The sequence below is a fragment of the Caretta caretta genome, chromosome 28 (genome assembly GCF_965140235.1).
Source record: "Caretta caretta isolate rCarCar2 chromosome 28, rCarCar1.hap1, whole genome shotgun sequence".
NCBI classification, from domain to species: Eukaryota; Metazoa; Chordata; order Testudines; family Cheloniidae; genus Caretta; species Caretta caretta.
Genome location: NC_134233.1, coordinates 705,006 through 730,686, shown reverse-complemented (window position 1 = coordinate 730,686; position 25,681 = coordinate 705,006). Strand labels below are relative to the sequence as shown.

At 70.1% G+C, this 25,681-nt stretch overlaps 1 protein-coding gene across 2 annotated transcripts; it reads right to left on the bottom strand.

Annotated features, from left to right (window-relative positions):
• Window positions 1-8,441: 8,441 nt before the first annotated feature.
• ACHE (acetylcholinesterase (Yt blood group)) lies at window positions 8,442-25,416 on the bottom strand. 2 transcript variants are annotated; one of them, XM_048834019.2, is made up of 4 exons: window positions 25,242-25,416; window positions 16,028-17,522; window positions 15,401-15,567; window positions 8,442-9,927 (listed from the first exon to the last, which is right to left on the bottom strand). In XM_048834019.2, the coding sequence occupies exons 1-4, from the start codon at window positions 25,399-25,401 to the stop codon at window positions 9,806-9,808; spliced, it is 1,944 nt and encodes a 647-aa protein (XP_048689976.2). In that variant the 5' UTR covers window positions 25,402-25,416; the 3' UTR covers window positions 8,442-9,805. The 2 variants fall into 2 exon arrangements, with proteins under 2 accessions (XP_048689976.2, XP_048689978.2); XM_048834021.2 differs by lacking the exons at window positions 8,442-9,927; window positions 25,242-25,416 and adding an exon at window positions 14,715-15,085 and having other exon boundaries at window positions 16,028-17,602.
• Between the last annotated feature and the right edge of the window lie 265 nt (window positions 25,417-25,681).

The following is a 25,681-nucleotide window of genomic DNA, read 5'->3' as shown; positions in this document are numbered from 1 at the left end:
TCCCAACCCGCAGCCCCTGCCAGCCCGGCCCTGGGCCCATTTCCTGCTTCTGGGGCTGGGGCTCCTGGTTCTGCCCCCGACCTCGTGGGGGTCCTCGGGGGAGTCCCTGCGGCCCTGGGGTCGCCCAGCCTGCGTCTATCGGGGTGGGAGCTTGTGAGAGTCAGGAGGGCGTTGCCCTGGGTCCATGCAGCGCCTGGCGCAGTGGGGGGGGGGGGGGGCTGATCTCAGTTGGGGGGTGTCCGTGCAGCGCCTGGTGGGGAGACCCCCGGGGTAATTCAGCTGCCCAGCGCCCAGAAACGGGGTCTGGGATAAGCCCCGGGGGGGGGAAGGGGGGCAGGTCCCAAGAGCGACATGAGTTTGATGGGTCTCAACACCCCCATCCCAGCTGTGCCCCCCATGCACGGTCCCTGATGCTGAGCACACCCCAATGCCTTCTGGCTCCTCGGGGTCCCAGCTGGGGGACGCCTCCAAATATCCCACTTCAGCGCGGGCAGGGGCCCGGGTCACAGGCCGGGCGGGGGCGGGGCTGAGCCCCCATATGCCCCCCCCGGAACAGAACCACCCAGAACTGGGGACCCCCAGAGCGTCCTGGACCCCAAACTGCCCCCATAGAGACCCTCCAAAACCACACCCCATAGAGACCCCCGCAAACATCTCTGAACCTACAAACTGCCTCCCCACCGACCCCCAGGATCCACCCCCCCGTTACGTGTGGGGCCGCGGGGCACCGGGCTACAAACAGCTGTTTGGGGGGGCGAGTCGACCTCCAGGCCTCCTGCAAAGGGGGGGTTCAGGGGAACGGGGGTGGGGCTATTTACCGGCTGGGACAGACGCTTGCCCTGCGGGAGGGGGACAAACGGACAGGCCTGGCTGTATACGGGGGGGGGCAGAAAAAGGGGGACCCCCCCGGACCCCGAGAACCTGCCTCACCCCCACCTACCTGGGGAAGCGCCGGGTGAGGATCTGGGGGACCCGGCCGAGCCAGGGGGGCCCAGGGGCAGTAACAGGGTCTCCTGCCCCCCAACCCCCCACCTGCTGTCCCCGCCCCCCACAGAGCCCTGTCCCACCCACCGACTCTGCAGGCGGGGGGGGGGTTGAACCTGCCCCCCAGCCCCCCCTCTGCCCCCCAACTGAGCTTTGGGGGGGTTGGTGGACTTGTCCCCGGGCTCCTCCCCCAGGCCCCCGGCATGGGGGGCAGCCCCGCCCCCTGGCGCCCCCTTCCCGGCCCCCCAAATACCGGGATCCAGCCGGGCCCCTGCTCCCCGCGGGAGCCCCCACCCGCGACCGCCCGCGAGCTGCAAATCGGGGCCGGATGGGAGCCCCCTGGCGGCCACTAGCGGAACTGCACCGCCCCCCACACGTGCCCCCCACGCCCGACCCACGGCCCCTGCTAGCCCAGCCCTGCCCCCCCGTCTGCCGGTGCCCCCCACTCCCGACCCACGGCCCCTGCTAGCCCAGCCCTGCCCCCCCAGCCCTGCCGGTGCCCCCCACTCCCGACCCACGGCCCCTGCTAGCCCAGCCCTGCCCCCCCGTCTGCCGGTGCCCCCCACGCCCGACCCACGGCCCCTGCTAGCCAGCCCTGCCCCCCCAGCCCTGCCGGTGCCCCCCACTCCCGACCCACGGCCCCTGCTAGCCCAGCCCTGCCCCCCCGTCTGCCGGTGCCCCCCACGCCCGACCCACGGCCCCTGCTAGCCCAGCCCTGCCCCCCAGCTCTGCCGGGTGCCCCCCACTCCCGACCCACAGCCCCCTGCTAGCCCAGCCCTGCCCCCCCGTCTGCAGGTGCCCCCCACGCCCGACCCACGGCCCCTGCTAGCCCAGCCCTGCCCCCCCAGCCCTGCCGGTGCCCCCCACTCCCGACCCACGGCCCCTGCTAGCCCAGCCCTGCCCCCCCGTCTGCCGGTGCCCCCCACGCCCGACCCACGGCCCCTGCTAGCCCAGCCCTGCCCCCCCAGCCCTGCCGGTGCCCCCCACTCCCGACCAACGGCCCCTGCTAGCCCAGCCCTGCCCCCCCGTCTGCCGGTGCCCCCCACTCCCGACCCACGGCCCCTGCTAGCCCAGCCCTGCCCCCCCGTCTGCCGGTGCCCCCCACGCCCGACCCACGGCCCCTGCTAGCCCAGCCCTGCCCCCCCAGCCCTGCCGGTGCCCCCCACGCCCGACCCACAGCCCCCTGCTAGCCCAGCCCTGCCCCCACAGCCCTGCCGGTGCCCCCCACTCCCGACCCACGGCCCCTGCTAGCCCAGCCCTGCCCCCCCAGCCCTGCCGGTGCCCCCCACGCCCGACCCACGGCCCCTGCTAGCCCAGCCCTGCCCCCCCGTCTGCCGGTGCCCCCCACGCCCGACCCACGGCCCCTGCTAGCCCAGCCCTGCCCCCCCATCTGCCGGTGCCCCCCACGCCCGACCCACGGCCCCCTGCTAGCCCAGCCCTGCCCCCCCCGCCGGTGCCCCCCACGCCTGACCCACGGCCCCCTGCTAGCCCAGCCCTGCCCCCCAGCCCTGCCGGTGCCCCCCACTCCCGACCCACAGCCCCTGCTAGCCCAGCCCTGCCCCCCCATCTGCCGGTGCCCCCCACACCCGACCCACGGCCCCTGCTAGCCCAGCCCTGCCCCCCCGTCTGCCGGTGCCCCCCACACCCGACCCACGGCCCCTGCTAGCCCAGCCCTGCCCCCCCAGCCCTGCCGGTGCCCCCCACTCCCGACCCACGGCCCCTGCTAGCCCAGCCCTGCCCCCCCGTCTGCCGGTGCCCCCCACTCCCGACCCACAGCCCCTGCTAGCCCAGCCCTGCCCCCCCCGCCGGTGCCCCCCACTCCCGACCCACAGCCCCTGCTAGCCCAGCCCTGCCCCCCCGACTGCCGGTGCCCCCCACTCCCGACCCACAGCCCCTGCTAGCCCAGCCCTGCGCCCCCCGTCTGCCGGTGCCCCCCACTCCCGACCCACGGCCCCTGCTAGCCCAGCCCTGCCCCCCCATCTGCCGGTGCCCCCCACTCCCGACCCACGGCCCCTGCTAGCCCAGCCCTGCCCCCCCGACTGCCGGTGCCCCCCACTCCCGACCCACGGCCCCTGCTAGCCCAGCCCTGCGCCCCCCGTCTGCCGGTGCCCCCCACTCCCGACCCACAGCCCCCTGCTAGCCCAGCCCTGCCCCCCCGTCTGCCGGTGCCTCCCACTCCCGACCCACAGCCCCTGCTAGCCCCCAGCCCTGCCCCCCCAGCCCTGCCGGTGCCCCCCACTCCCGACCCACGCCCCCTGCTAGCCCAGCCCTGCCCCCCCCGACTGCCGGTGCCCCCCACTCCCGACCCACGGCCCCTGCTAGCCCCCAGCCCTGCCCCCCAGCCCTGCCGGTGCCCCCCACGCCCGACCCACGGCCCCTGCTAGCCCAGCCCTGCCCCCCCAGCCCTGCCGGTGCCCCCCACGCCCGACCCACGGCCCCTGCTAGCCCAGCCCTGCCCCCCCCGACTGCCGGTGCCCCCCACTCCCGACCCACGGCTCCCTGCTAGCCCAGCCCTGCCCCCCCAGCCCTGCCCGTGCCCCCCACTCCCGACCCCCAGCCCCCGCTAGCCCCCAGCCCTGCGCCCCCAGCCCTGCCGGTGCCCCCCACGCCCGACCCACGGCCCCTGCTAGCCCAGCCCTGCCCCCCCAGCCCTGCCGGTGCCCCCCACTCCCGACCCACAGCCCCTGCCATCCCCCAGCCCTGCCCGCCCCGTCTGCCGGTGCCCCCCACTCCCGACCCACGGCCCCCTGCTAGCCCAGCCCTGCCCCCCCCGCCGGTGCCCCCCACGCCCGACCCACAGCCCCCTGCTAGCCCAGCCCTGCCCCCCCCGCCGGTGCCCCGCACTCCCGACCCACAGCCCCCTGCCAGCCCAGCCGTGCCCCCCCCGTCTGCCGGTGCCCCCCACTCCCGACCCACGACCCCCTGCTAGCCCAGCCCTGCCCCCCCGTCTGCCGGTGCCCCCCACTCCCGACCCACGGCCCCCTGCTACCCCAGCCCTGCCCGCCCCGTCTGCCGGTGCCCCCCACTCCCGACCCACGGCCCCTGCTAGCCCAGCCCTGCCCCCCCCGCCGGTGCCCCCCACTCCCGACCCACGGCCCCCTGCTAGCCCAGCCCTGCCCCCCCGTCTGCCGGTGCCCCCCACTCCCGACCCACAGCCCCTGCCAGGCCCCAGCCCTGCCCCCCCCGCCGGTGCCCCCCACTCCCGACCCACGGCCCCCTGCTAGCCCAGCCCTGCCCCCCCGTCTGCCGGTGCCCCCCACTCCCGACGCACAGCCCCTGCCAGGCCCCAGCCCTGCCCCCCCCGCCGGTGCCCCCCACTCCCGACCCACGGCCCCCTGCTAGCCCAGCCCTGCCCCCCCGTCTGCCAGTGCCCCCCACTCCCGACCCACAGCCCCTGCTAGCCCCCAGCCCTGCCCCCCCAGCCCTGCCGGTGCCCCCCACTCCCGACCCACAGCCTCTGCCAGCCCAGCCCTGCCCCCCAGCTCTGCCGGTGCCCCCCACTCCCGACCCATGGCCCCCTGCTAGCCCCCAGCCCTGCCCCCCCCAGCCCTGCCGGTGCCCCCCACTCCCGACCCACGGCCCCCTGCTAGCCTAGCCCTGCGCCCCCAGCCCTGCCGGTGCCCCCCACTCCCGACCCACGGCCCCTGCTAGCCCAGCCCTGGGCTCCCCTGACCCCGCAGCTATCAGGAATCAGGGCCTGTAGCAGGGGGAGTCTCGGGGCCACTGGCCTGCGGGAGGGTGTATAATGGCCAGGCTGGCTGAGGTCAGTGCGGTTGGGGGTTCCTGTGGCGAGGGAAGCCGGTGCAGGGAGCTGCCGTGTTGTGGGGCTGGAAACAGAAGCCTGGAGGAACGTGGGGCCGAGGGCCCCCGGAGAGGCGCTTTCCTGGCCACGGAGAAGGCTCCCAGCCAGGGCAGGAGCAGGGCAGCTTCCTGTCGTGGCTTCTGTGCCACGACCAGCCCAGCGTGTCCGCGGAGACGGGATTTCTCAAGTCTCACTCTGCAGGTCAGAGCAGGGCGAGTCCCCAGCAGTCTAGGGCCACTGACACACGGGCCGTCCCAGGGCAGCGTCCGTCCCCATCCGCGTCCAGCAGAGACACGGGCGGGAAGGGGCCGAACGAGCTGCCGAACGGGTGGTGGGTGGCTGGGGAAGGCCAGGCCGGACAAGCCCCGGGACTGAGGAGCAGCGCTGGGTTCACCGTTCGGCCTCAGGGACGCGGCTGGGAGAAGCTCGACTCCGTCCGTGCTCAGAGGTCGTGAATGGCGTGTGGTGCCTTCACCCTGCCAGGGGCCGCGGGGGCTGCAGGGGGCTGGGGGGGCTGCAGGGGGCTGGGGGGCTGCAGGGAGCCGGGGGGCTGCAGGGAGCCATGGGGATGCCCAGTGGGGAGAGATGGGACCCAAACGCGGCTGCCTCCCCGGCCCCGAGCGAGGGTTGCCAGGTGGGGGGGTTTCGACCAGAACGCCTGGGCGAAAAGGGAGCCTGGCGGCTCTGGTTGGCTCTGCGCAGAGCCCCCTGGCTGCACCTCTGCCTAGGGGCTGGATGTGCCGGCTGATTTGGGGGGCAGCGCGGAGCCGGGGCAGGCAGGGAGCCTGGATTAGCCCCAGGGCCACGCTGTGCCACTGACTGGGAGCTGCCCGGATGGAGCCCCCACCCTGAACCTCCTGCCCCAGATCAGACCCCCTCCCACACCCTAACTTCCTTCCAGAGCCCACACACCAACCCCTGCCCTAGTCCAGAGAAAGCGACTGAGGCCGGGAAGCTGGAGCGGGTGGGGGTGGGGCCTCAGAGAAGGGGCGGGGTCTCAGGAAAGGGGGCGGGGCAAGGGTGTGAGGTTTTGCGCACTTAGAAAGTTGCCGACATCAAGGACGCGGCCCTCGACGTGACCAGGACGTCGGGGCACAAATTCCTGTTTGTTCCCCATGCCCCAGCGGGCCGGGAGCTGCGGTCCAGCGTCGCAGGGGGAGCGTGGTGGGAAATGTAGAGGCCTGAAAGGAGCCATGTTTTGCCACTGCCCATAGCGAGGAAATGGGGGCCCCGGACCTGCAGGGGAATGGGGGAGAATTTAATTCCCAAATCCTCCCCGGTGCTCAGCAGGGGACCTGGCGCTGCCCTGAGGGCCACTGGGAAGGTCACCAGCGGATCCAAGCGTTTGCCCGAGGATGGATCCTGCCTGGGACCAGCATCGCCTCCCTTCCAGGTAACCCGGCCCTGAGACCCCTGCTAGCCCAGCCCTGCCCCCCCAGCCCTGCCGGCGCCCCTCGCTCCCGACCCCCAGCCCCTGCTAGCCCCCAGCCCTGCCCCCCCAGCCCTGCTGGTGCCCCTCACTCCCGACCCCCAGCCCCTGCTAGCCCCCAGCCCTGCTGGTGCCCCTCACTCCCGACCCGCAGCCCCCTGCTAGCCCAGCCCTGCCCCCCCAGCCCTGCTGGTGCCCCTCACTCCCGACCCCCAGCCCCTGCTAGCCCCCAGCCCTGCCGGTGCCCCTCACTCCCGACCCGCAGCCCCCTGCTAGCCCAGCCCTGCCCCCCCAGCCCTGCTGGTGCCCCTCACTCTCGACCCGCTGCCCCTGCTAGCCCAGCCCTGCCCCCCCAGCCCTGCCGGCGCCCCTCACTCCCGACCCCCAGCCCCTGCTAGCCCCCAGCCCTGCCGGTGCCCCTCACTCTCGACCCGCTGCCCCTGCTAGCCCAGCCCTGCCCCCCCAGCCCTGCCGGCGCCCCTCACTCCCGACCCCCAGCCCCTGCTAGCCCCCAGCCCTGCCCCCCCAGCCCTGCTGGTGCCCCTCACTCCCGACCCCCAGCCCCTGCTAGCCCCCAGCCCTGCCCCCCCCAGCCCTGCCGGTGCCCCTCACTCCCGACCCGCAGCCCCCTGCTAGCCCAGCCCTGCCCCCCCAGCCCTGCCGGCGCCCCTCACTCCCGACCCCCAGCCCCTGCTAGCCCCCAGCCCTGCCCCCCCCAGCCCTGCCGGCGCCCCTCACTCTCGACCCGCTGCCCCTGCTAGCCCAGCCCTGCCCCCCCAGCCCTGCCGGCGCCCCTCACTCCCGACCCCCAGCCCCTGCTAGCCCCCAGCCCTGCCCCCCCCAGCCCTGCCGGTGCCCCTCACTCCCGACCCCCAGCCCCTGCTAGCCCCCAGCCCTGCCCCCCCCAGCCCTGCCGGTGCCCCTCACTCTCGACCCGCTGCCCCTGCTAGCCCAGCCCTGCCCCCCCAGCCCTGCCGGCGCCCCTCACTCCCGACCCCCAGCCCCTGCTAGCCCCCAGCCCTGCCCCCCCAGCCCTGCTGGTGCCCCTCACTCCCGACCCCCAGCCCCTGCTAGCCCCCAGCCCTGCCCCCCCCAGCCCTGCCGGTGCCCCTCACTCCCGACCCGCAGCCCCCTGCTAGCCCAGCCCTGCCCCCCCAGCCCTGCCGGCGCCCCTCACTCCCGACCCCCAGCCCCTGCTAGCCCCCAGCCCTGCCCCCCCCAGCCCTGCCGGCGCCCCTCACTCTCGACCCGCTGCCCCTGCTAGCCCAGCCCTGCCCCCCCAGCCCTGCCGGCGCCCCTCACTCCCGACCCCCAGCCCCTGCTAGCCCCCAGCCCTGCCCCCCCCAGCCCTGCCGGTGCCCCTCACTCTCGACCCGCAGCCCCTGCTAGCCCCCAGCCCTGCCCCCCCAGCCCTGCCGGCGCCCCTCACTCCCGACCCCCAGCCCCTGCTAGCCCCCAGCCCTGCCCCCCCAGCCCTGCCGGTGCCCCTCACTCCCGACCCCCAGCCCCTGCTAGCCCCCAGCCCTGCCCCCCCCAGCCCTGCCGGTGCCCCTCACTCCCGACCCGCAGCCCCCTGCTAGCCCAGCCCTGCCCCCCCAGCCCTGCCGGCGCCCCTCACTCCCGACCCCCAGCCCCTGCTAGCCCCCAGCCCTGCCGGTGCCCCTCACTCTCGACCCGCTGCCCCTGCTAGCCCAGCCCTGCCCCCCCAGCCCTGCCGGCGCCCCTCACTCCCGACCCCCAGCCCCTGCTAGCCCCCAGCCCTGCCCCCCCCAGCCCTGCCGGTGCCCCTCACTCTCGACCCGCAGCCCCTGCTAGCCCCCAGCCCTGCCGGTGCCCCTCACTCCCGACCCGCAGCCCCCTGCTAGCCCAGCCCTGCCCCCCCAGCCCTGCCGGCGCCCCTCACTCCTGACCCCCAGCCCCTGCTAGCCCCCAGCCCTGCCCCCCCAGCCCTGCCGGTGCCCCTCACTCCCGACCCCCAGCCCCTGCTAGCCCCCAGCCCTGCCGGTGCCCCTCACTCCCGACCCCCAGCCCCTGCTAGCCCCCAGCCCTGCCCCCCCAGCTCTGCCGGCGCCCCTCACTCCCGACCCGTAGCCCCTGCCCCCCCCAGCTCTGCCAGCACCCCTCACTCCTGATCCGCAGCCCCTGCCAGCCCCCAGCCCTGCCCCCCCAGCCCTGCCAGCGCCCCTCACTCCCGACCCCCAGCCCCCCATGTCAAGGCAGAGTCTGTGTCTTTAAATCTTTTATTGGGCGGTTCACAGGTCGGCCCGGAGGTGCACATTGGCCATGCAGGTTGAGGAGGGGAGGGGGCCTCCGAGCAGCCCCCCCGCTTGTTGGTGCAGCTTCCTGCTGAGGCTTCGTGGGCTGCTGGGGGAGCCCTGACATGGGGCGCGGGTGGGATTGAGGGGAGGTGGGGCTGGGGTAGGACTTGGGGGACAGTCGGGGGAAGCAGCTGTAGGATTCAGCTAATATATATGGGGAGGGCTGGGGGGCTTCAGGAGGGAACACTGGGGGGTTGAAACGGTATTAGGGAAGTTTGGGGTCAGTATGGGGAGGGGTTGGGGCTGGGAGTTGGACAGCGTGGGGAGGGGTTGGGGGTCAGTATGGAGAGGGGTTGGGGCTGGGAGTTGGACAGCATGGGGAGGGGTTGGGGATCAGTGTGGGGAGGGGTTGGGGGCTGGGAGTTGGGGGATAGCGTGGGGTGGGGTTGGGGGTCAGTATGGGGAGGGGTTGGGGCTGGGAGTTGGACAGCATGGGGAGGGGTTGGGGGTCAGTATGGAGAGGGGTTGGGGCTGGGAGTTGGGGGTCAGTATGGGGAGGGGTTGGGGCTGGGAGTTGGACAGCGTGGGGAGGGGTTGGGGGTCAGTATGGAGAGGGGTTGGGGCTGGGAGTTGGGGGTCAGTATGGGGAGGGGTTGGGGCTGGGAGTTGGACAGCGTGGGGAGGGGTTGGGGGTCGGTGGGGGGCAGGGGTGGGGGGCAGCGCAGGGAGGGGTTGGGGCTGGGAGTTGGACAGCGTGGGGAGGGGTTGGGGGTCAGTATGGAGAGGGGTTGGGGCTGGGAGTTGGGGGTCAGTATGGGGAGGGGTTGGGGCTGGGAGTTGGACAGCGTGGGGAGGGGTTGGGGGTCAGTGTGGGGTGGGGTTGGGGGGCAGCGGAGGGAGGGGTTGGGACTGGGAGTTGGACAGCGTGGGGAGGGGTTGGGGGTCGGTGTGGGGCGGGGTGGGGGGCAGCGCGGGGCTCACGGGCAGCGACTCGGGGTGCTACGTACACAATCTAGATATTTGTCTATTTCTCACACATCTCTGACGTGACCCTTATATACAGATATGGGCGGGGGGGGGGGTGTGACACACACACACACACACACACACACACACCGTGGGCTGGGGGGGTGGGGTCTCAGATTGCACAGCCCGGTTAAACCCCCCTTTCCCCGTGGCCGGGGGTCCGGGCGGGGGGCGGAGGGGGGCTGGGGAGGAGCCTGGGGGAGGGGTGTGGGGTTGACAGGGGGGCCGCCCCCTCACCGCTCGGAGCAGCGGCGGGGGGCTGAGGCGGGGGGGGGTTGGTGGGGGGCCGTCGGGGGGCCGCCCCCCTCACCGCTCGGAGCAGCGGTCCTGCCGGCTGTAGTGGTCGAACTGGCTCTTCCAGTGGCCCATGTACGCACTCCAGCGGTGAAATTCCAGTCTCCATTGACGCTCGGCCTCCTCGATGTTATCTGCGGAGGGGTGGGGGGTGGGGGGGGGGAGAGATGGGGGCCGTTAGCGTCCTCCAGAGCTGGGCCCAGAGGCCCCCTGCCCCTCTCCCGGAGCCGCCAACGCCCCCCCCCCCACCCCCCGTCTCCAGGAGAGGGTCCCCAGCGATCGGCAGCCGGCCTCCGTCGGGGGCGTGGGGCGGGGTTTGCACCCACGCTGATTTCTGCTCCCCGCCGAGTCCGGCACGGCCGAGTCCCCGCCCCGGCCGCCCCGGCAGGGACGTCCATGTTTCATGCTCGTATGGCACCTTGCGCCTCCGGCTGGACCGAGCCGCGTCTCCCGGGCTCCGGCTTTGCCCGCGGCGGCGGGAGCCTGTCCCCGAGCCGGCGAGTCCTTGCCCCTGGCCCGGGGGGCGGGGCGGGGCGGGGGGCTGGGGGGGCGCTTCTGGCCGACGCGCCTCGCTGCGTCTTCGCAGCCAGGGGGTCTTGGTTTCCGGAGGCGGCCAGTCGCTCCCGGCCCTGCTCCGGCACCGCGGCGAGGGCTGAATCTCTCTTCAGCTGGGGGTCGCCGTGCGGTTTGGAGCTGTCCGCCCGACCCCCAGGGCCTTGGCTGCTCCGCTCTGTCGCCACCCACCTGTCTCCGGGGCGGAAAGCGGGCGCCGGCCAGCACCGGCCCCCCCCGTTGCGGTGACCCCCGTGGCTGTCGGCAGGTGCCGGGGAGCGACGTGGAAGCTAACCGGGGCCACGTCGCGGAGACCCTGCGTGTCCTGGACCGGCCGTGGGGCCCGTGGACGCGCCCCAGACGTGATCCTCATCTGGGGCCGTGCCGCCCGGCCAGGTAGGGCTGAGCGGGGCCCACAGGAGGGTGTTTGACACCCAGTGGCTGAACGGGTTCCCTCCCCGGCTGGGGGGTGAGAGCAGGGGGGACTGGGAGCCAGGACGCCTGGGTTCTCTCCCCGGCTCTGGGAGGGGAGTGGGGGCTGGGGGGTTAGAGCAGGGGGGGCTGGGAGCCAGGACGCCTGGGTTCTCTCCCCGGTTCTGGGAAAGGAGTGGGGGCTGGTGGGTTAGATGGGGCAGTGCCCAGGTGTTGATGTGTGGGTGGGGGTTCCCACATGTGGGGTAGTGTCTGGGGGGGGCACAGCCAAGCAACCCCTCCCCCTCATCTCGCATCTGCAAAGCAGCGTTCCCCTCAGGACCCAGTCCCCCCGCCCCAAACCTTGTTCCCTGTAAACCCCCCTCCACTGGGGGAGGGGCCCCTATCTCCACCCCCTGAGTTCTCCCTGCCCCCCATCTCAGAGCCCCTCCCCCCATACCAGATCACCCCCTTTATACTGAGAGCCCCTCCCCCCCACCACTCTGTGTCCCCTCTTCACCCCTCCACCTCACTGACCCTTCTCTTCACCTCGGGGCCCTCCCCCCCATAGGGGGGCCCACTCCACCCTCCCATGTGCCCCATCTCTCGCCCTCCAGCTCCCCAACACACCCTGCCCCACTCCCCACACTCACTTTATTGCGGGGGGGGGAGTGAATCGTCAAAGACATGAAGACGACATGCAAAAAGAAACACTAAAAAAATGTCTTTTATAAGTGGCCAGAAACCCCCCAGCCGGGGCCGCCCGCCAGGCTCAGGGGGGTTGGGCGGGTGACAACCTGCCCCCCCCGCCCCCGCGGGGTGTCGGGGTGCCAGAGATCAGGAACACCAGGGTGAGCCGGGCGGGGACATGTACCCCGTGGGTCCCGTCCCCACCGCCGGCCGGCGCGCGTCAGACCCGCGTGGCAGTGAGGGCGCCGTGTATCCCTGTGCAGTGAGGGCGCCGTGTGTCCCTGTGCAGTGGCTGGGCAGTGAGGGCACCGTGTGTCCCTGTGCAGTGGATGGGCAGTGAGGGCGCTGTGTTTCCCTGTGCAGTGAGTGGGCAGTGAGGGTGCAGTGTATCCCTGTGCAGTGGCTGGGCAGTGAGGGCGCCGTGTGTCCCTGTGCAGTGGGAGGGCAGTGAGGGGGCAGTGTGTCCCTGTGCAGTGAGTGGGCAGTAAGGGCGCCGTGTGTCCCTGTGCAGTGAGTGGGCAGTAAGGGCGCCGTGTGTCCCTATGCAGTGGCTGAGCAGTGAGGGCGCCGTGTGTCCCTGTGCAGTGGGTGGGCAGTGAGGGCACCGTGTATCCCTGTGCAGTGGTTGAGCAGTGAGGGCACCGTGTGTCCCTGTGCAGTGAGTGGGCAGTAAGGGCGCCGTGTGTCCCTGTGCAGTGAGTGGGCAGTGAGGGCGCCGTGTGTCCCTGTGCAGTGAATGGGCAGTGAGGGTGCCGTGTGTCCCTGTGCAGTGGGTGGGCAGTGAGGGTGCCGTGGGTGTGTGCGCGCGCCTGCCTGGGTACACACAGTGTAGCACATCTCTGTGCAGTGCAGTGCATGTGAAGTACACACGTGCAGTGCCCATACAGTACGCCCTATTCCTGCAATCAGTGTGCAGTGTCCAGGGGTCCGTGAGCAGTGTCCACCTGCCGTGTGTCAGTGGGCTGTGCGCATAGCATACTGTGAGCACAGTGTGGGTGTGGAGTGAGTGTGCAGTGCATGGCAGTGTGCGGCTGCAGAGTGCGTGTGCGTGCGTGCGTGCATGAGCAGTGTGCGTATATGCAGTGCGCGCGCGCAGTGCGTGTGTGGTGTGTTCAGTGTGCGTGCAGTGAGTGTGTGCAGTGCGTGTGCGGTATGTTCCGTGTGCGTATATGCAGTGTGTGCGTGCAGTGTGTGTGTGGTGTGTTCAGTGTGCATGCAGTGAGTGTGTGCAGTGCGTGTGCAGTGTGTGTGTGGTATGTTCCGTGTGCGTATATGCAGTGTGTGCGTGCAGTGTGTGTGTGGTGTGTTCAGTATGCGTGCAGTGAGTGTGTGCAGTGCGTGTGCAGTGTGTGTGGTATGTTCCATGTGCATATATGCAGTGTGTGCGTGCAGTGTGTGTGTGGTATGTTCCGTGTGCGTATATGCAGTGTGCACGCGTGCAGTGCGTGTGTGGTGTGTTCAGTGTGCGTGCAGTGAGTGTGTGCAGTGCATGTGCAGTGTGTGTGCAGTGTGTGTGCGGTATGTTCCATGTGCGTATATGCAGTGTGTGTGTGCAGTGTGTGTGTGGTATGTTCCGTGTGTGTATATGCAGTGTGCACACGTGCAGTGCGTGTGTGGTGTGTTCAGTGTGCATGCAGTGAGTGTGTGCAGTGCGTGTGCAGTGCGTGTGCGGTATGTTCCATGTGCGTATATGCAGTGTGTGCGTGCAGTGCGTGTGCGGTATGTTCCGTGTGCGTATATGCAGTGTGCGCGTGTGCAGTGAGTGCGTGGTGTGTTCAGTGTGCGTGCAGTGAGTGTGTGCAGTGTGTGTGCAGTGTGTGTGTGGTATGTTCCGTGTGCGTATATGCAGTGTGCGCGCGTGCAGTGAGTGTGTGGTGTGTTCAGTGTGCGTGCAGTGAGTGTGTGCAGTGCGTGTGCAGTGCGTGTGTGGTATGTTCCATGTGCATATATGCAGTGTGTGCGTGCAGTGTGTGTGTGGTATGTTCCGTGTGCGTATATGCAGTGCGCGCGCGTGCAGTGAGTGCGTGGTGTGTTCAGTGTGCGTGCAGTGAGTGTGTGCAGTGTGTGTGTGTGGTATGTTCCGTGTGCGTATATGCAGTGTGTGTGCGTGCAGTGAGTGCGTGGTGTGTTCAGTGTGCGTGCAGTGAGTGTGTGCAGTGCGTGTGCAGCATGTGTGTATTCGCTGTGTGCGTATGCGTGCGCAGTGTATGCAGTGTGCGTGCAACGCAGGTGCTGGGTCTCAGGTGTGCGGCGGGTCGGCGCAGCTCGCGCCTCGTGTCGACGTGTGCACAGAAGTGCGGACGTGCCGCGGTTGGGCAGCGAGGCTCCGCCCTCTCCCTGCCGCCCCACCCCCCACCCCCACCCCCTCTGCTGCTGCCGAGGGCCCTGGGGCGGAGGGGCCGGCAGCAGCCTCGGAGCCGCGGAGCCGCCGTCGCTCTGGGCCACAGCCGGAGCATTAAAATCCTGTCTAGGAAATGCCCCCGCTGCTCCCAGGGCGGGGCGCTGTCCCCCCGGCCCCGGCTGGGTGCCCCCTAGTGGCCCGTTGAGGGAGCTCCGGCTGGGTGCCCCCCTAGTGGCCTGTTGAGGGAGCTCCGGCTGGGTGCCCCCAGTGGCCCGTTCAGGGAGCTCCGGCTGGGTGCCCCCCTAGTGGCCCGTTGAGGGAGCTCCAGCTGGGTGCCCCCAGTGGCCCGTTGAGGGAGCTCCGGCTGGGTGCCCCCTAGTGGCCCGTTGAGGGAGCTCCGGCTGGGTGCCCCCAGTGGCCCGTTGAGGGAGCTCCGGCTGGGTGCCCCCTAGTGGCCCGTTGAGGGAGCTCCGGCTGGGTGCCCCCTAGTGGCCCGTTGAGGGAGCTCCGGCTGGGTGCCCCCTAGTGGCCCGTTGAAGGAGCTCCGGCTGGGTGCCCCCCTAGTGGCCCGTTGAGGGAGCTCCGGCTGGGTGCCCCCTAGTGGCCCGTTGAGGGAGCTCCGGCTGGGCCCGTTGAGGGAGCTCCGGCTGGGTGCCCCCTAGTGGCCCGTTGAGGGAGCTCCGGCTGGGTGCCCCCCTAGTGGCCCGTTGAGGGAGCTCCGGCTGGGTGCCCCCTAGAGGCCCGTTGAGGGAGCTCCGGCTGGGTGCCCCCTAGTGGCCCGTTGAGGGAGCTCCGGCTGGGTGCCCCCTAGTGGCCCGTTGAGGGAGCTCCGGCTGGGTGCCCCCAGTGGCCCGTTGAGGGAGCTCCGGCTGGGTGCCCCCCTAGTGGCCCGTTGAGGGAGCTCCGGCTGGGTGCCCCCAGTGGCCCGTTGAGGGAGCTCCGGCTGGGTGCCCCCTAGTGGCCCGTTGAGGGAGCTCCGGCTGGGTGCCCCCCTAGTGGCCCGTTGAGGGAGCTCCGGCTGGGTGCCCCCTAGTGGCCCGTTGAGGGAGCTCCGGCTGGGTGTCCCCTAGTGGCGAGGAATTCCACAGGCCCCGATCGGCCCCCGTCTGGGGCCGGCTCCGCCCTGAGCCCACCCTGTGACAGCCGGGGCTGACCCCGCCCCGCCCCCGCCCCGCTGTCCGATGCATGCAGGAGCTGCTCTCAGGGCCTGAGCCGCAGGGCGAGGAGGGGAAGGAGGGCGAGGAGGGGCAGTGGGGCTGGGGGGGGCCCTGGCCCCCGGTCGGTTGCCGCACATGGCTCTACAGGGGAGAAAAAGAAAAGAGGAGCGGGGGTTAAGCCGTGGCCTGGACCCTGTGGGGCAGGGATACCGGGCTGGCTGGGCCGTGATGGTGGGGGAAGGGGATATCGTTGGTTTGTCCTGCCTCAGTTTCCCTCTGTGAGCTCCCCTCCCACTTCCCCCATCCATTTAGCCCTCCCTTTCCCCCCATGAGGCAAAGATCCCTCCCATGCTGCCCCACAGCCCCCCTCCCGATACAGGGTCCCCCCAGTGGTCTCCAGCCCCCAACCCCGATACAGGGCTCCCGCGCGCCCCCCCCCCCGCCCCGGCATCTTACCAGTGATGTTAAGCAGCTTGGGCAGGAAGCGGTTCCAGAAGGCGCAGACCTGGGCCCGGAGCCCCTGCCCCACAGCCAGGGGTCGCGGATTCAGTTGTACGTACTGCTGCTGCCTTGGGGTGTAGGGGGGCCAGCGCGCCCCCCTCTCTGACGGTTCGTTGGGGTCCCTGCCCAGGAGGGGGAGAGGGGTCACGCCTTGCTGGCTGGGGACCCCCAAACCCACCCGCCTGCCCCCCCAGTGTGGGGACTCCCCTCCACTGACTCACCTCTGGGCACCCCCAAACCCACCTACCGATCCCTCAGTGTGGGGACCCCCCTCTGGGGATCCCCAAACCCACCCAGCTACCTCCCAGTGTGGGGACATCCCTCCCCTGACTCACCCCTGGGGACCCCCAAACCCACCCAACTACCTCCCAGTCTGGGGACCCCCCAGAGATCTCCAAACCCACCGACCTGTCCCCCACTGCGGGGACCCCCCTCCAGGGGCCAAGTGCACCCACCTGCCCCCCCTGAGTGTGGGGACCCCTCTCCACAGACCTCCCCCCTCTCCAAGGGCCTCCCCAAGCCCCCCCAGCTTGAGGCCCTGCCCCCCAGATCTCCCCCCACTCACGCCCCCCCCGCCGGTACCCAGTGCGGGCGAAGTTGGCCCAGTAGCGCATCATCCGGCGGCTGAGCGTGGCCTCCTCGGCCGTGTAGTTGAGGCCGGGGTCGAGGGGCAGGCCGAAGACGAACTCGATCTCGTAGCCGTGGGGCACCCCCATCCAGGGGGGCCAGAGCATGTTGGAGGCCCGGTGGTCGAAGAGGTAGGTGTAGACCCGGGCGCCCCGCTCGGCCAGCCGCAGGGCGAAGTGGGTGACGGGGCAGATCACGTTGTGGTCCCCCACGATGTCGTCCATGGCCTCCCGGTTCTTCACCGGGTTGTCCTGGTCCAGCCAGTCGGTGTATTGCAGTACCACGGCTTCGGCCGCCAGCTCGTTGGCCTGGGGCACCCCCATGCGCACCCCGCCCAGGAAATCCTCCCGGCTGATCAGGCTCTCGTTGTCCTTGCTGAACCCGGGCACCCCGTAGACGAGGAAGTAGGTGCCCTCGTCCCGCACCACCCCCACCAGCGCCTGGGTCTCCTTGAAGCTGCCGGCGCCCGGCAGGGCCTCGGGCAGCTCGCCGGCGAAGTCCCCGTCGGCCACCGGCACGAAGGAGAAGCGGAAGACGCTCTGGTGGGGCAGCACCTGCCACTCCTGGTCGATCAGCTCCTGCGGGGTTTTGGCCCGCAGGCAGGCCACCAGCTCCGAGTCGTTGCCCGGCGGGCAGCCCACCAGCTTGGCCAGCTGGCCGGCCCGGCGCCGGCCCTCGGCCGGGGGCACGGTGGCCCAGGGGGCGTTGGGCACCCCGCTCTGCAGGATGGCGCGGCGGAAGAGCGGGCGGCTGCCGGGCGAGAGCAGGTGCATGCCCACCGAGGCGGCCCCGGCGCTCTCCCCGAAGATGGTCACCGCCTTGGGGTTGCCCCCGAAGAAATGCACGTTGCCCTGCACCCACTGCAGGGCCAGCCGCTGGTCCAGCAGCCCCACGTTGCCCGGCGCCTCCTGGCTGCCCGAGAGGGCCAGGAAGCCGAGGGCCCCCACCCGGTAGTTCATGGAGACCACCACGACCTGCTCGGCGTAGGCCAGGTAGCGCCCGTCGTAGACGTCCAGCGAGGCCGACCCGCTGTAGAAGCCGCCCCCGTAGATCCACACCAGCACGGTGGCGTTTCTGGGGCGCGGGGAGGGCGCCCAGAGGTTGAGGTACAGGCAGTCCTCGCTCATCTCCCGGTTGGGGTTCCACATCTCGGTGCCGGGGAAGCCGGGGTAGAGGGTGTCCACGTACTGGTAGCAGGCGTGGCGGTAGGCGCCGGCGTCCAGCACCCCGCCCCAGGCGGCCTTGGGCTCCGGCCGCCGGAAACGCAGCTCGCCCACGGGCGGCTCGGCGTAGGGGATGCCCAGGAAAGCGGAGACCTGGCCGGCGAGGACGGGCACCCGCAGGCCCCGCACCCGCCCCGCCCGGGTGCTGGCCACCAGCTCGTCGGCCCGGGCGCCGAGGGCCAGGGCGGCCCAGAGCAGGAGAACGGGGGCTGCGGCCATGGCACTGTCTGCGGGGGGAAGGGGAGAGACGGGGTGAGGGGGCAGCAGGAGACGTGTCCCCCCTCCCCAGCCCCCGGGCTCCCTGGCCAGAGACAGCCCCCCCACCCCTGGGACCCCGGCACGATGCAGCCAGGACGTCCCCGTCCCCCGAGTCCGCCCTGATAAGGGACCCACGGGGCCTATCCCTGCCCAGCAGCTCCAGCCACCTTATCAGCAGCATGCAGAGACTGGGGCACCGGGAGGGGCGGGGTGGTTAGAGCGGGGGCAGGGGGGGCGGGGGGCTGGGAGCCAGGATGCCCGGGTTCTCTCCCCGGCTCTGGGAGGGGAGTGGGGGCTGGTGCGTTAGAGGGGGGGGGGCTGGGAGCCAGGACTCCTGGGTTCTCTCCCTGGCTCTGGGAGGGGAGTGGGGGCTGGTGGGTTAGAGCAGGGGGGCTGGGAGCCCGGACGCCTGGGTTCTCTCCCCGGCTCTGGGAGGGGAGCGGGGGCTGGGGTTAGAGTGGGGGGGGCTGGGAGCCAGGACTCCTGGGTTCTCTCCCTGGCTCTGGGAGGGGAGTGGGGGCCAGTGGGTTAGAGCAGGGGGGCTGGGAGCCAGGACTCCTGGGTTCTCTCCCCGGCTCTGGGAGGGGAGTGGGGGCTGGGGTTAGAGCGGGGGGGGGGGCTGGGAGCCAGGACTCCTGGGTTCTCTCCCCGGCTCTGGGAGGGGAGCGGGGGCTGGGGTTAGAGTGGGGGGGGGCTGGGAGCCAGGACTCCTGGGTTCTCTCCCCGGCTCTGGGAGGGGAGCGGGGGCTGGTGGGTTAGAGCAGGGGGGCTGGGAGCCCGGACGCCTGGGTTCTCTCCCCGGCTCTGGGAGGGGAGTGGGGGCTGGGGTTAGAGTGGGGGGGGGGGGGCTGGGAGCCAGGACTCCTGGGTTCTCTCCCTGGCTCTGGGGTGTAGCGCTCGGGGCAGTAATCTTGGTGTCCGGGAGCAGTTCCTGGAGCGGGAGGGGCCGCTGGGGTGTGGTTAAAGCTGAGGCATCCATGGGCTGTAACCGGGGTAACCCGCCCTTAACACGACTCCCCACAGATCCCCCCCCAGCCCGGCCCCGGTATCGCTCCCCCGCCCCCCAGCCGACAGCCGGCTCATGTGTACGACCCCCCCGGCCCACCCCGCAACAGCCGGGAACCCATCGCACCCCGGTCACGACACGTGCCTGGGAAACACGCGTCACCCCAAGGACCCGGCCTGTCCCCCCATCCACAACGCACAACCCCCGCCGCCGCACACAGCCGTCACCCCCCCCCGCACCCCCCCGGAGTCACAACACCCCACGCCACCCCCCCCCCCAAAGCGCAGTGCAACAGCCAGCCCACCCACACACAGAGTCAAACCACACCCGGACCCGCTCCCCCCGGACCCACACCTTGACCCCACAACCGCCCCATAACACAGCGCAACAGCCAGCCCACCCACACACACAGAGTCATACCACACCCGGACCCGCTCCCCCCGGACCCACACCTTGACCCCACAACCGCCCCATAACACAGCGCAACAGCCAGCCCACCCACACACACAGAGTCATAGCACACCCGGACCCGCTCCCGGACCCACACCTTGACCCCACAACCGCCCCATAACACAGCGCAACAGCCAGCCCACCCACACACACAGAGTCAAACCACACCCGGACCCGCTCCCGGACCCACACCTTGACCCCACAACCGCCCCATAACACAGCGCAACAGCCAGCCCACCCACACACACAGTCTCATACCACACCCGGACCCGCTCCCCCCGGACCCACACCTTGACCCCACAACCGCCCCATAACACAGCGCAACAGCCAGCCCACCCACACACACAGTCTCATACCACACCCGGACCCGCTCCCCCCGGACCCACACCTTGACCCCACAACCGCCCCATAACACAGCGCAACAGCCAGCCCACCCACACACACAGTCTCATACCACACCCGGACCCGCTCCCCCCGGACCCACACCTTGACCCCACAACCGCCCCATAACACAGCGCAACAGCCAGCCCACCCACACACACAGAGTCATACCACACCCGGACCCGCTCCCCCCGGACCCACACCTTGACCCCACAACCGCCCCATAACACAGCGCAACAGCCAGCCCACCCACACACACAGAGTCAAACCACACCCGGACCCGCTCCCCCCGGACCCACACCTTGACCCCACAACCGCCCCATAACACAGCGCAACAGCCAGCCCACCCACACACACAGAGTCAAACCACACCCGGACCCGCTCCCGGACCCACACCTTGACCCCACAACTGCCCCATAACACAGCGCAACAGCCAGCCCACCCACCCACACAGTCTCATACCACACCCGGACCCGCTCCCCCCGGACCCACACCTTGACCCCACAACCGCCCCATAACACAGCGCAACAGCCAGCCCACCCACACACACAGAGTCAAACCACACCCGGACCCGCTCCCCCCGGACCCACACCTTGACCCCACAACCGCCCCATAACACAGCGCAACAGCCAGCCCACCCACACACACAGAGTCAAACCACACCCGGACCCGCTCCCGGACCCACACCTTGACCCCACAACTGCCCCATAACACAGCGCAACAGCCAGCCCACCCACACACACAGTCTCATACCACACCCGGACCCGCTCCCCCCGGACCCACACCTTGACCCCACAACCGCCCCATAACACAGCGCAACAGCCAGCCCACCCACACACACAGAGTCATACCACTCCCGGACCCGCTCCCCCCGGACCCACACCTTGACCCCACAACCGCCCCATAACACAGCGCAACAGCCAGCCCACCCACACACACAGAGTCATAGCACACCCGGACCCGCTCCCGGACCCACACCTTGACCCCACAACCGCCCCATAACACAGCGCAACAGCCAGCCCACCCACACACACAGAGTCATACCACACCCGGACCCGCTCCCCCCGGACCCACACCTTGACCCCACAACCGCCCCATAACACAGCGCAACAGCCAGCCCACCCACACACACAGAGTCATACCACTCCCGGACCCGCTCCCGGACCCACACCTTGACCCCACAACCGCCCCATAACACAGCGCAACAGCCAGCCCACCCACACACACAGAGTCAAACCACACCCGGACCCGCTCCCGGACCCACACCTTGACCCCACAACCGCCCCATAACACAGCGCAACAGCCAGCCCACCCACCCACACAGTCTCATACCACACCCGGACCCGCTCCCGGACCCACACCTTGACCCCACAACCGCCCCATAACACAGCGCAACAGCCAGCCCACCCACACACACAGAGTCATACCACACCCGGACCCGCTCCCCCCGGACCCACACCTTGACCCCACAACCGCCCCATAACACAGCGCAACAGCCAGCCCACCCCCACACACAGAGTCATACCACACCCGGACCCGCTCCCGGACCCACACCTTGACCCCACAACCGCCCCATAACACAGCGCAACAGCCAGCCCACCCACACACACAGAGTCATACCACACCCGGACCCGCTCCCGGACCCACACCTTGACCCCACAACCGCCCCATAACACAGCGCAACAGCCAGCCCACCCCCACACACAGAGTCATACCACACCCGGACCCGCTCCCCCCGGACCCACACCTTGACCCCACAACCGCCCCATAACACAGCGCAACAGCCAGCCCACCCCCACACACAGAGTCAAACCACACCCGGACCCGCTCCCCCCGGACCCACACCTTGACCCCACAACCGCCCCATAACACAGCGCAACAGCCAGCCCACCCACACACACAGAGTCATACCACACCCGGACCCGCTCCCCCCGGACCCACACCTTGACCCCACAACCGCCCCATAACACAGCGCAACAGCCAGCCCACCCACACACACAGAGTCATAGCACACCCGGACCCGCTCCCGGACCCACACCTTGACCCCACAACCGCCCCATAACACAGCGCAACAGCCAGCCCACCCACACACACAGAGTCAAACCACACCCGGACCCGCTCCCCCCGGACCCACACCTTGACCCCACAACCGCCCCATAACACAGCGCAACAGCCAGCCCACCCACACACACAGAGTCAAACCACACCCGGACCCGCTCCCGGACCCACACCTTGACCCCACAACTGCCCCATAACACAGCGCAACAGCCAGCCCACCCACCCACACAGTCTCATACCACACCCGGACCCGCTCCCCCCGGACCCACACCTTGACCCCACAACCGCCCCATAACACAGCGCAACAGCCAGCCCACCCACACACACAGAGTCATACCACACCCGGACCCGCTCCCCCCGGACCCACACCTTGACCCCACAACCGCCCCATAACACAGCGCAACAGCCAGCCCACCCACACACACAGAGTCAAACCACACCCGGACCCGCTCCCCCCGGACCCACACCTTGACCCCACAACCGCCCCATAACACAGCGCAACAGCCAGCCCACCCACACACACAGAGTCAAACCACACCCGGACCCGCTCCCGGACCCACACCTTGACCCCACAACTGCCCCATAACACAGCGCAACAGCCAGCCCACCCACACACACAGAGTCATAGCACACCCGGACCCGCTCCCCCCGGACCCACACCTTGACCCCACAACTGCCCCATAACACAGCGCAACAGCCAGCCCACCCACCCACACAGTCTCATACCACACCCGGACCCGCTCCCCCCGGACCCACACCTTGACCCCACAACCGCCCCATAACACAGCGCAACAGCCAGCCCACCCACACACACAGAGTCATACCACACCCGGACCCGCTCCCCCCGGACCCACACCTTGACCCCACAACCGCCCCATAACACAGCGCAACAGCCAGCCCACCCACACACACAGAGTCATACCACTCCCGGACCCGCTCCCCCCGGACCCACACCTTGACCCCACAACCGCCCCATAACACAGCGCAACAGCCAGCCCACCCACACACACAGAGTCATACCACACCCGGACCCGCTCCCGGACCCACACCTTGACCCCACAACCGCCCCATAACACAGCGCAACAGCCAGCCCACCCACACACACAGAGTCATACCACTCCCGGACCCGCTCCCCCCGGACCCACACCTTGACCCCACAACCGCCCCATAACACAGCGCAACAGCCAGCCCACCCCCACACACAGAGTCATACCACTCCCGGACCCACACCTTGACCCCACAACCGCCCCATAACACAGCGCAACAGCCAGCCCACCCACCCACACAGTCTCATACCACACCCGGACCCGCTCCCGGACCCACACCTTGACCCCACAACCGCCCCATAACACAGCGCAACAGCCAGCCCACCCACACACACAGAGTCATACCACACCCGGACCCGCTCCCGGACCCACACCTTGACCCCACAACCGCCCCATAACACAGCGCAACAGCCAGCCCACCCACACACACAGAGTCAAACCACACCCGGACCCGCTCCCCCCGGACCCACACCTTGACCCCACAACCGCCCCATAACACAGCGCAACAGCCAGCCCACCCACACACACAGTCTCATACCACACCCGGACCCGCTCCCCCCGGACCCACACCTTGACCCCACAACCGCCCCATAACACAGCGCAACAGCCAGCCCACCCACACACACAGAGTCATACCACACCCGGACCCGCTCCCGGACCCACACCTTGACCCCACAACCGCCCCATAACACAGCGCAACAGCCAGCCCACCCCCACACACAGAGTCATACCACACCCGGACCCGCTCCCGGACCCACACCTTGACCCCACAACCGCCCCATAACACAGCGCAACAGCCAGCCCACCCACACACACAGAGTCATACCACACCCGGACCCGCTCCCGGACCCACACCTTGACCCCACAACCGCCCCATAACACAGCGCAACAGCCAGCCCACCCACACACACAGAGTCATACCACACCCGGACCCGCTCCCCCCGGACCCACACCTTGACCCCACAACCGCCCCATAACACAGCGCAACAGCCAGCCCACCCACACACACAGAGTCATACCACACCCGGACCCGCTCCCGGACCCACACCTTGACCCCACAACCGCCCCATAACACAGCGCAACAGCCAGCCCACCCACCCACACAGTCTCATACCACACCCGGACCCGCTCCCGGACCCACACCTTGACCCCACAACCGCCCCATAACACAGCGCAACAGCCAGCCCACCCACACACACAGAGTCATACCACACCCGGACCCGCTCCCGGACCCACACCTTGACCCCACAACCGCCCCATAACACAGCGCAACAGCCAGCCCACCCACACACACAGAGTCAAACCACACCCGGACCCGCTCCCCCCGGACCCACACCTTGACCCCACAACCGCCCCATAACACAGCGCAACAGCCAGCCCACCCACACACACAGAGTCATACCACACCCGGACCCGCTCCCGGACCCACACCTTGACCCCACAACCGCCCCATAACACAGCGCAACAGCCAGCCCACCCACACACACAGAGTCAAACCACACCCGGACCCGCTCCCCCCGGACCCACACCTTGACCCCACAACCGCCCCATAACACAGCGCAACAGCCAGCCCACCCACACACACAGTCTCATACCACACCCGGACCCGCTCCCCCCGGACCCACACCTTGACCCCACAACCGCCCCATAACACAGCGCAACAGCCAGCCCACCCACACACACAGAGTCATACCACACCCGGACCCGCTCCCGGACCCACACCTTGACCCCACAACCGCCCCATAACACAGCGCAACAGCCAGCCCACCCCCACACACAGAGTCATACCACACCCGGACCCGCTCCCGGACCCACACCTTGACCCCACAACCGCCCCATAACACAGCGCAACAGCCAGCCCACCCACACACACAGAGTCATACCACACCCGGACCCGCTCCCGGACCCACACCTTGACCCCACAACCGCCCCATAACACAGCGCAACAGCCAGCCCACCCACACACACAGTCTCATACCACACCCGGACCCGCTCCCCCCGGACCCACACCTTGACCCCACAACCGCCCCATAACACAGCGCAACAGCCAGCCCACCCACACACACAGAGTCATACCACACCCGGACCCGCTCCCGGACCCACACCTTGACCCCACAACCGCCCCATAACACAGCGCAACAGCCAGCCCACCCACACACACAGAGTCATACCACACCCGGACCCGCTCCCGGACCCACACCTTGACCCCACAACCGCCCCATAACACAGCGCAACAGCCAGCCCACCCACACACACAGTCTCATACCACACCCGGACCCGCTCCCGGACCCACACCTTGACCCCACAACCGCCCCATAACACAGCGCAACAGCCAGCCCACCCACACACACAGAGTCATACCACTCCCGGACCCGCTCCCCCCGGACCCACACCTTGACCCCACAACCGCCCCATAACACAGCGCAACAGCCAGCCCACCCACACACACAGAGTCATACCACTCCCGGACCCACACCTTGACCCCACAACCGCCCCATAACACAGCGCAACAGCCAGCCCACCCACACACACAGAGTCATACCACACCCGGACCCGCTCCCGGACCCACACCTCAGGCCCACAGCACACAACCACCCCCGGACCTGTCCCCGTGCCAAGGCAGAAATCACGCATTTGGTCACTGCAACCCCCCCCCGCCCCCGTCCTGACACATGGCTCTTACCCCCCCAATCCCACAACCTGCCCCCTAGGCCAGTGACACGCCAGCCCACACACTCATAACACACCTGTGCACAATCCCCCTTCCCTCGGCGTCACCGCCGCCTGCCTGGCTCTGAGAGCGGCCGGGGTTGGAGTCCACGGGGCGGGGAGGGGGGCGGCCGGAGCCGGAGGGAAACGGGCCCTTGATCCCAGCGCAGAGAGGGTGGCACCAAAACCCCGGGGCATTGGCACCGTCTCCAGGGGAAACCGGATCCACCGAGCTGGGGCGTGGGGACAGACACAGAGCCCTGCCGGGGCCCCTCCCTCCCGACCCGCAGCCCCCCCCAGCCCTGCCAGGGCCCCTCCCTCCCGACCCGCAGCCCCCCCCAGCCCTGCCGGGGCCCCTCCCTCCCGACCCGCAGCCCCTCCAGCCCTGCCGGGGCCCCTCCCTCCCGACCCGCAGCCCCCCCCCCCAGCCCTGCCCGTGCCCCTCCCTCCTGACCCACAGCCCCCCCAGCCCTGCCCG

Coding starts and splice junctions, on each gene's coding strand:
- ACHE (XM_048834019.2), bottom strand. CDS start 25,401: ATGCCCCGGGGTTTTGGTGCCACCCTCTCTGCGCTGGGATCAAGGGCC. Junction 17,523..25,241: donor GGAAGGGGGATTGTGCACAG/GTGTGTTATGAG, acceptor TTCCCCCCGCAG/ACAGTGCCATGGCCGCAGCC. Junction 9,928..15,400: donor CAAGCTGCTTAACATCACTG/GTAAGATGCCGG, acceptor ACCCCTCCGCAG/ATAACATCGAGGAGGCCGAG.